General features: G+C 43.7%; 1 protein-coding gene across 1 annotated transcript in view; it reads left to right on the top strand.

The window, feature by feature from the left end:
* The first annotated feature begins 7,306 nt into the window (after window positions 1-7,306).
* hopx (HOP homeobox) overlaps window positions 7,307-10,790 on the top strand; it is a 4,844-nt gene continuing 1,360 nt past the window's right edge. Inside the window, exon 1 of the mRNA XM_030368905.1 lies at window positions 7,307-7,688. Within this exon, the coding sequence (XP_030224765.1) occupies window positions 7,539-7,688 (150 nt within the window). The 5' untranslated portion in view covers window positions 7,307-7,538. The remainder of the gene's footprint in view (window positions 7,689-10,790) is intronic.

The raw sequence follows: 10,790 nt of genomic DNA on the forward strand, positions 1-10,790 counted from the left end.
CCTAGAGTAGCAGCTTGTTGTCTGCTCTTTATAGTAAAGGTTGAGGTGAATCGATCGTTGGCTATGCTGGTGTAGTGGGGTGTGGATGTGGGATTCGTTCTGTGAACTTTTGCACACTTTCAACATATCCAAAATTGTGTGTACAGAAGTATGCAAGATGTTCTCCAATGGTCTCTCTCTCTCTCTCTCTCTCTCTCTCTCTCTCTCTCTCTCTCTCTCTCTCTCTCTCTCTCTCTCTCTCTCTCTCTCTCTCTCTCTCTCTCTCTCTCTGGCTGTGAGTATCTATACTATTTTATTCATTTAGCCGATGCTTTAATCCAAGGTGACTTGCATTGCTTTTTTAATTAAAATGTAATTTAGAAGGTACTGGTAGGTGGCATCAGGTAGACCGCATTGGCATTCATACCAATACCTTTTGGGTGGGATTCGAACACCATAGCCACTATTCAGTCAGTCTCTCGCATAAAGCATATATACAGTCTGCTGCAATACCGCTAGGGGATATATATATGCTGCACCCTCCAAACTGTGTAAGGCTATATATCATTTGGTTGACCTTCCACTCCTCTGATCATCTACATGCAGAAATTGGTCTACAGTGCTGCCTGAGCAAGTTAGTAAAGTACAGCTGGCCAGAGTGCAGAGTGGCCAATAGGTATCAGAATGACAAGGTTAACAGAATTTAGCAGAATGTTACCAGACCCCACACACACGCTCCTCAATACAAACCCACCTTAACTCATACCCCAATGCATGCACACACTGGACTAACACACAAACACAACTTACTGATCTCACACTCACCTCAATAGACTATGAAACACACACACACACAACGACCAGATTTTTCCGAATTTTGTAGCAGAACTGAAACTAACCGCGTCCCTTGCACCCAGTCTCGCACCAGAATGTAGTATAACATGTGACACGCCTACGTTTTTTGGGCTAATTCTTTTCAATGGGTCCGCGTCCTTGTCATGTGACTGTCAAGGTTGCCATCGTGGTTGCTATGGGTTTACATTTCGTCCTGTGTAGCACGAAAAAGACTGACAATCGTGCTCTGGGACACGATTCAATCTAGTCATTTTCATGAGCATGAGATCGCGTGATAATACCGGGTTGAAATTTTTTATGTATCATAGAAATCTAATATTTCTAAATATTATATTTAGTTGGTGAAGCGCTGCCTTCAAGCTTGCTAGGCTAACAGCATAGCGCTACAGGCTAGCAAAGAACTATACTGCAGTAGAGAAAATTCTTTGTTTCAGTAGTCCTTGTTCTCTCTATATAGTATACATTCCATGATAATAAAAAAATACATACCAAAACTTTTTTTGAACCTCTGCGATTGATATCCTACAGATTTTTGGGGTTGACAGTGAAAACAGAGGAATAATTACTCTTGTAGTTGGTGAAGGGAAAGAATCTAGCTCCCTGCCAGAAAAGGAACTTGTGTTTCTCCTTTCTGGGATCAGACTAAACCAGCCCAGATTCAGAAACCTCTAACCCCGCTACAAAAGCGCCAGACGAGGCTCGGTTTCATGTGGTTGTGGTGTTATGACTTCCTAAAGCAGACCCCTATCCTCTTCCAGGAACTTTAATTACGCATTGGGGTTCAAACCTCAGTGGCGGGTTTAAAACCCTGCTCTACCTCACATATCCATGGTGAATAGCTCTCCTTTCTATGTCTTTTTTTCTGTGTTACCGCAAACGTAAATCTCACTTAACACAATGCATGAATACATCAGGCTGTTTTGTTCCCTCATGTGCGCTTTCTGTGGTTGTCTTTGCATGCCTCCGTCATGCAAGGCATGGAGAGACACAGTGTGTTGCTTTCTGTAAATACGTTTGCCATCCGACCCACCCACTCCTGTTTTCAACCGTCAGAGGGAGAGAATGTGTGTGTGTGTGTGTGTGTGTGTGTGTGTGTGTGTGTGTGTGTGTGTGTGTGTGTGTGTGTGTGTGTGTCTGTGTGTGTGTGTGTCGGGCGCCTCTCTTCCAGCCTCTGCAACACTGAAGTTAAAACACATGTGGAGCCACTTCAAATGGGAGGGAAAATGAAGTGTTGCCATTGGCTGAACAGCTGGTAAACAGACTGCAGGCAATGAGCCTATTGGCTAACTCCCATGGCTGCTCGGTAGTCAGTCTGTTATTGTATTATCCTGTGGGTTTTAAAGTAGGCTGTTTAATTGAGCTCTTACACTGCATATTTCCTTGTTCTCTCATAGCCTCATCGGTTTTAAAGATTAAGTTGGAAATTATTCTTATAACATAAAGGGATATACAGTTAACACATGTTTGGAAGGCAAGCCATTGATTTCATCCAACATGACACATAAACATCCAACGAATAAATCAGTTAATGTCAGTTGATTGTTTTTAACGCCGCTGAGGGAAGACAAAGCCAGGCTTTCATAGGTCTGGTTTATGGAGTCCAGCGGAGCTTCCTGCTCCTTTAACGGCTGTCTGTCAAAACAGTGGTGGCGTTTCAGCAAGGACTGTTGTGATAGGCCCGCGGCTCGCTCCCTCTATAAGAGGTCTCTGTTCCGAGTACATCCCTTCTGGAGCGGATGCCATTGTTTGACGTCATACGGATGCAAAAGGACGGTTACTTAACGCTTCCTTCCTTTCCTACTACCCACAACAGAACTCCTCAAATTCTTGTGATTGGTGGGGTCCTTGAAGTATTTCTGGAAATAGACATTAGCTCTAAGTCTAGACTTCCGTAGCTGGCCAAAGTACACGTTTTAGCATTTCCTGTTCAAGGAAATACACCAAAGCCATTTACTAATACAAGCTGAACTAGCTGAGTGGGGGTATTCATGTGGGAATCTGAATGCATTCACTTCCCACATCCAGAAAGTAAATTGCTGGATGGGGGAGTGATTGCATACATCCCCAAGCTAGTCTGTAGAGCTAGGAATAGCACTGGGTGGCCAAGGCCCATAGCTCAGTGTTAGCAGCGGTCTCTGACCAGGGGGAGACTTTAGGAGTGACGCTCAGCGGGTTTGTGCTTCTAGCATCTCAAATCCTTCATTTCAGCTCCGAGACAGCCAGGACGAGAAGCTTAGTTCAACAGACAGGGTTCCATCACAAAGGGCAGGACAGGCTTGTGCCTTGGGTGTTCGACTCCCAGCCATGAGGTTCTTGGTTTCATTCCCCAGTGTCTGAGTCTAACCTTTAAATGGGAATCGAGACTTCAGTCTGGCTCAGGCATATGTAAGTTCAGCAAAAGTTCTCCAAACAGGGCTGTAGTCATCCAGTTCCAGCATGGAAGGGGTTCAATCTATTTTTTTAAATATATATTTTTTAGCAATTGTCCCAAGATTAAACAACACGTAATTACATCGCAGATCAGACGATTAATGGCAAATGATTATAGGCTTCATTGATAAATGATAAATATTGATCCCAGGGGGGAATTTAAGGCACGACATGCATGCATCCATGGTTGAGAAGGAATTGGGGGGAAAGGAACTTTGGCCTTGACTTCCTGATGTCCTGATTGTACCGCGACATGGAGGAGAAAGAGAGCTCCCGGAGGGAACACGGATGATGTTATGAATCCTAAACGAACGCGTTGGTTTCCCTGACTTCTCAGTACTTCCACAACAAGTAGGGACTGGCCAATGGTTGAGGATGAATCAGCAGAACAGAAACATGGCGGTCACAAGGGGAAGCCTCTTTCAGACTCCGGCGATCATGCATAACAGAATCGCTTGAAATTCCAGCGACAAAATAGCATTTCTGTAAATATTGGTAAGATAATGATACTTAATTGGAACAAAATTCTTCTCGCACAATTTTGTATCACATTATAATATGGGCTATTTTTTCGTTCCTTGAATTTCAAGTTAATGCTGGGCACTTCTGATAGGGTGGGCCAGCTGTCAATCATAGTAGCACTGGCCCACGTTGGCCATTATGTGGCTACGCACCTGTTCTAAAGTTAATAATATCAAGCTCGCCATCTTGACACACACTTGACAACATTGTAGAATAACAAAGCAACAAGTTTTTTGATATATTATTTTATAATAGAAGTCCCATTCTATGACACTTCCACTACCTCGACACAATAAAAACAAATCGACACATAAGACCGCTTCGTATATTTTCACCACAGAGCATGGCTATCACAAAAGCTAACCATTGCGGACGTCTCAGAGCCCAAACAACATCAATATTTAACCTAAAAACACAATGTCAAGCTTAAACGGTGACGTTATTTCTTGTTACTGGCGCTAAAATGATTAACCTATTGAAAATATGATTGTTATATAACGGGCGTTTGTCTGTGGTGACCCCCGTTTATATGGCTAGAGGCTAGGTGCTTGCTACATACGCGGTTTACTCCCGGTAGAAGATACATGCTAACAACAATGCTTAAACAATCTTATTCACGGCAGGCCGTCACGGCATGCACAAACGATATGCCGTATGAAAGCTGAGGCTCAGAGGAGTCCAGCGGTAGGAAGGATGGCTCTGAGTTTGAGTGAATAGCCCCTGGCCGGGTGACTCAGATGCCAGGCTTTGTCTTCAGTGTGTTGTGGGCGAGGATGGAGCTCAGTCGGGGTGTGTCTCTATCGGCCCTCGAGGACTAGAGGAACCCTTGGAAAACTAACTTAGGGTGTGGTCAAGGAACACAACCTCCTATCTGGTCCCGTCAAGCTGGTTGCTACCTCGTATGGTTGTACTCCCGCTGGGGTGTGTCTGTGTGTGCGTGTCTGTGCCTGTGCCCGTGTGTGTATATGAATGGGAATTTCAATGCAGGGGCAAAATGTAAAGGTGCTTTGACCGACGAGAATTGCTTAAGAAGTGCTTGATCGTTAGATTACTCAATATTGCAGCTTGTGAATTATAGTGCTCAGACGTTTCCACCTCTGTCCAAACTCTCCCTTAGCTACCTACGATCCAGGACAATGCCTCTAAACACTCCACATGTTGGCATTCCACCCTGGAATGTTCTGACAGATTAACCGGTCTTTAAATGGTATTTTGAGGTCTTGTTGGTCTTGTCTGTTGCTCAACAAGCTACGATACAAGCACAATCATACACATATGCTGGTGTCTTATGGCATCGTTGGCGTCTTACTCACTCACACACACACACACACACACACACACACACACACACACACACACACACACACACACACACACACACACACACACACACACACACACACACACTTATACAGAATCAAGCAAAGTTTATCAGAAGTTTATGTGTATGCGATGTGTATGTGGGAGGGAGTCGTCAGGTGATCTGTGTGTGTGTGTGTGTGTGTGTGTGTGTGTGTGTGCGTCCTCTTGTGGGTCCCCTCTGTCTGTAATTATGTGTGAAACGACCCACACAGGTTTTTCCACATTACAGAGTGTCGTAATGTCAACCTCATACAGCTTGTAAAGAAATGATGGAAGTCACATGACCAACCCGTCAGGTACAGTTGTAATGCCGTCGGATCCTTCCTACCTAGATCCACATGCAGCAACTCTATGTTTAGATCGAGGGATTAGAAGAGATAAGAATTGAAAGGAAAATAAGAATTGAAAAGAATAGAAAGTAAAATTAACTAATGAACAAATACAATTTCATGGACAAAAGCATTTACAATGGCAGAGCAGATAAGTAATTCAGACATAGAAGGAAATAATAATGCTAACATTGCTGAATATATAAAATTTAATAAACAAATAAATAATCTGATTAGTGTTCCTTCTCCCTCGCTGGCTTTTTTGTGTCTGATGTAAACAGATGCTTTGTATCTGCATCCGTGCATGTGTGTGTGCGTGTGTTGACTCAGCAGTCTCTCTGTTTGTTTACTAGAGGATTCTGGGAGTTTTGGATACACAAAGCATCTGTATGTGGCTACGAGCCACGGACGCGCGCCTTCCAAACTGACCCCTGATTCATCAGAATGAGAGAAACAATCAAACAGGAGTCCCGGGTCGGGTACAAAGGAGTTGGACATGGACGAGCTACTTCATTAAAGAACTTAGTAATAATAGACTGGACAGGACCGTCCACAACCTGAAACAACAGACGCATATAACAGAAAAGGCTAGCTAAGGTGCGGTCGCAAATGCATAGTGTACATTTACGTCATTGTTAAAATGACAGTGTAATGAGCTCGAGTTGCAACGAAGAACGCCCGCTTGAAAGAATTGGCCACCTAAACCACTGGCGCTATGCTGGTGGATGGAAAGAATAACCAGCTTTGAGTCCCGCAAATTTAGGTAGAAGCAACACAAAGTATTCTAGATTAAAGCAGTGAAAGAGGGTTTGAACACAACACCTGCACCAAACTGGTAGCAGTATTAACCTGCCGGTCCGCAGCACCTCAGTAACTATTCTCATTGGAGGGATAAAGATGACCTGACCGTCTGGATACACCTATGGTTGAAAGGAACTCAATCTGGTCAACTTTGGCTCATCAGCTACACTTTAGGAGACAAACGCCTCTTTGATTATGAAGTGAAGCGTTAAATGTTAATTATAAAATGCTCTTGGTCATTCAGCACAAGAACCAATAACACGCAGAGAAGATATATATCAGACATATATTGTGTTGTTAATGGGATACATCTAATTAACTCAAATGTTTTATTATTAGAATCACACATTCCTTTTTATTGTCTTTTAACCTAGAATAAATGTTAAGTGTAGATTACAGTTAACCTCTACATGAAGTTAACAAACATAAAGCATGTTAAAGGCAGATATATCATTGTTTATTTCTACAGTAAACACAGAAAATCTTTGTTTTGGAAGTACAACTCATATCTAGGCGTTGGGTTCAAGGTCAAGGAAAATGAGGCATCGACTCAGGGTGTGTGGGGGGGTAAGATGTTGTCATGGTGACACAGTTTCAGTTCGAGAGAGAGAGAGAGAGAGAGAGAGAGAGAGAGAGAGAGAGAGAGAGAGAGAGAGAGAGAGAGAGAGAGAGAGAGAGAGAGAGAGAGAGAGAGAGAGAGAGAGAGAGAGAGAGAGAGAGAGAGAGATGACACCTGGGGGTGTGTGTGGGTGTGTGTGTGTGTGTGTGTGTGCGTGTGTCACACGTAAATGGGTGTGAACCCCTCCCTATTATCACGCACTGCAACATGGGTGACGAAAGTGTGTAGGAAAAAGTGACAAAACTAATTGCCAGTTACACGAAATATTATAATTCGAGCATAAAGTCGGCTTAATCTCCTCCGACGAGAAGTTTAAATTGTCCAAATCAACTCGTGTATGAGTGTAAGCCTACTTGAAGGAGGAAGGCTTCTCTCTCTCTCGCTCTCTCGCTCTCTCTCTCTCTCTCTCGCTCTCTCTCCTCCTCCTCCTCCTCCTCCTCCTCCTCTCTGTGTAGACAGCAGGATAACATTCACACGGAGCTGAGAGGTTCTCATTCCCACCCAGGCGTGTAAGAGTTCAGTTCACCAGCTGATGTTATAAACTATTTTCTCACTCGGGAACTCCGCCGCCCAGCAGTGCATCGCTCTCCTGACAGCAGCGACAAAACGTTCTTCTCGGGTCGATTATTTTGAAGATAGACATGGCCTCTCGGACGATTGAAAGTATGCAGTTGGCGGATGATCAGATCCGGATCTTGGAGCATAATTTTGCTACAGTCAGTAGACATCCCGACGAGACAACGTTCATGTTGATCGCAGCCGAGTGCGGATTAACGGAGGAGGAGACGCAAGTGAGTATCTGATTGGATGCTCTCGGCTTTAACCACCGACTTTGGTCTCACTAAACAGCTTTATCAAACGTCCTCGCATGATCGATCCTGCGTGTGTGGATTTTGGCCACTTGCTGTGCGATATCAGTTTCATTCTGGATTAACGCGCCTCCACTATTCATTAACCCCCCCACAAGTTCAACTTTTTTAAACCTATACCAGACCTGCCACTGGAATCTCCACGTCATTAACCTGCTGGACCCCAGATAAGACAATGAGATCATCTGTGTATTAACACACCATGTGGTCATCAGATGTGGGCTACTTGATTCGCGGTTAGCCTAATATTGAACGGATCAATGTGCGTATAATTAATTGTCCATACTTTTGGAATAGCCTACAATAGTTTTCAAGGCTGGGCTGTTTTCCGCCTGCACTATCCATCCCAAATGATGCTAATAGGGGAAACAATGTTGCGAAAGATCTACACACACATGATGATAAATGTAGTCCATTTTTGTCAATTCAAGAGGAGCATTTTTTAGCCATGTGTGAGCAGAGACAATAACTTTGTAGCTTCTTACGTGAAGCTACAAAGTCTCAACTGACGAAACCTGTTGCAGTTATCTGCTGTATCCTGAAATGAGCCGTTTTAAAACCAGAGACAGGACCACATCCTCGTTTTAGTGTCGGCCCTACTATACAAATGATGGGTTAACAAGTTAATTGTTCGCTCTGGTGATGAACTCTCCAAACCATCTCTCCTTATCTGTGGTATTCTGAATCGTAGGAAAGTTGGAAATTATTTTTGCCCTTTGTAAACAGACCACGCCTGTTTGAAAGCAGATGTGCAGCTACAATTGTCACGCTTTATCACCACTTCACCTCTACTTGACCCATTCTGCAGTTCTGCACTAAACGGAAGCGTGCATATCGAAAAGACCCTACTGGATGCACAGAGGTGGCAGATGTCTGTAAATGTTAAGAGACAAGACGTCGAAGGAAGTCAAGCTTGCAAGAATGCCCCGGCAGCCCCGAGACAAATGATTAACACTTAGAAATGGGGAGCCACTTGTTAGGGAACAAATTTTACTTCATTAAATTAATAAACTTTTTTCCAGATTGTCTATCCTGGACATACATTGTGAATTATGTTGGATTGAACCAGTGTTGTTTTCGTCATGTGTGAACGACATGCAGAGGAAAAACGACTTATTTGCGCTTCTTTATGGTGATTTTATGATTTTATAGTAGGCCCTAATATTACTTAGGTTTAAAAACAGAAAGTAGGGCCTATAGAGCCAATTCCTGATTGGTTGGCCTTTGGCCATTTTCAGCTTGATCGCTGGTTAGGCTTTATTTGCCCCGACTAGCCCGGAAGCATCCCTGAACTGTTGCGATGAGATTACATCATGAAAAGTAAGCTAAACATTTGACTTGCAAATTCATCTCCTGGTTGCTGAGAGAGAGACACACAGACAGAAAGGAATGGCAAGAGAGAGCGTGAGAGAGACGTATTATTAATATTAATATAACAACCCAATAGGCCCTAAACTGGTTTCACCAACAAACCCGTTATGCCTGCTGCTCTCTCTCCCTCGCCTCAATAGAATCCTAATGTTAATAAAAATCTTAAAAAAAACAAAACATGAGGCAAATTGATAACACAATCATTGTTGTTGTTTTACTCAACACATAATCTGAATGTAGAATATTGGTTTGGCTGCCCTCAAACCCCTCTCTCTCGATCAAATTAGAATATTTCGTGTAACTCGCAATTGGTTTTGTCACTTTTCCCTATACCCACATTTGTCACCCATGTTGCCGTGCGTGAGAAGTAGGGATTGGTTCACATCCGTTTGTTTACGTGACACACACAAACACACACACAAACACACCCGCTGTCATCATGTTTTGTTATGTTTCATATAGATACTGTTTGTTAAAGAGTGAAAATCTCTCTCTCTCTCTCTCTCTCTCTCTCTCTCTCTCTCTCTCTCTCTCTCTCTCTCTCTCTCTCTCTCTCTCTCTCTCAATAAGATATGTATCAAATCATTATGCAGAACCGATTAACAAGAGCAATGAGTTTAGAACTGCATTATGCAGGGAAGATATGAGGCAATACTGAACCAGACCGAACCACAGAATAAACCACAGAATGGGGCGCAGTGTTTTGATCCTGGGGTCCAAAGTTCAGAATCCGTTTCTCCACTGAAAGAAATCACTTCATTTTCCACTGCTTAAAAACACAGACTGCTCTGATACTCCTGCCAAAACCCCACTGTCAGTCATTTGGACAGCCAGCCAGTCAGTCAATCAGCATTCAGTCAGCCGGCTAGTCGGTCAGTCTGTCATTCAGTGGATGGACCTGCAGTCCGGCAGTTTGGGGGTACGATGTCATCTCTGTTACCGTTGTTGTGGCGATTCAGGGAGGGACCCACAAAATACAACAAGACACTTGTGTCATCCGTTTAGACGCCGCTGCGTAGCATGATGTTAGACCGCTGCAATGTTCTGCTGAGTTCGGGTCACAGTGACATCATGAATAAACAGAACCTTGTGGGTCTCGAGTTCTCTGCTGCCTCCAGGTCTGGTAGTATCTCTCTCTCTCTCTCTATGGCTGTTTACAGAAATCCAGCACTGACAAAACAGCTGAGCTGCCCCACCTTAGCTGGTTCTCAGGAATATAGATGTCACGGCCGTCGGATATGGTCGCTGCTAAAAACAATGACCTCACTCAGGTTTTGGTATCTGTCTGTGAACCGTGCCAGGACTAAGATTACCCAATCAGGCATTCAGCAGTCCTACAATTCAGAGATATCCTCATACATTGTCCTCGCTAAAAAAGTGTCTTCCAAGTGTTTATTTCAAACCTTTATGACACTTTGTAGGAACATTGGTGTCCGGGACAGGAGGTTCTTTCTGATAAAGGCTTTTCTTCACACCGCCTGCAGCAGAAGTTGAATTTACTAGGGCTTTTCTGAGTTAGTTTTCACTGTCGGCCAATTACACGCTTACAGATCTCCGCCCCCAGCGGATCAAAACAAAGACGAAGCAAACGATGGGGACACGACCAGGGGTGGACTGGGACAAAAATTCAGCCCTGGCATTTTCTGTCCAGAC

Source organism: Gadus morhua, chromosome 10 (genome assembly GCF_902167405.1).
Source record: "Gadus morhua chromosome 10, gadMor3.0, whole genome shotgun sequence".
NCBI lineage: Eukaryota > Metazoa > Chordata > Actinopteri > Gadiformes > Gadidae > Gadus > Gadus morhua.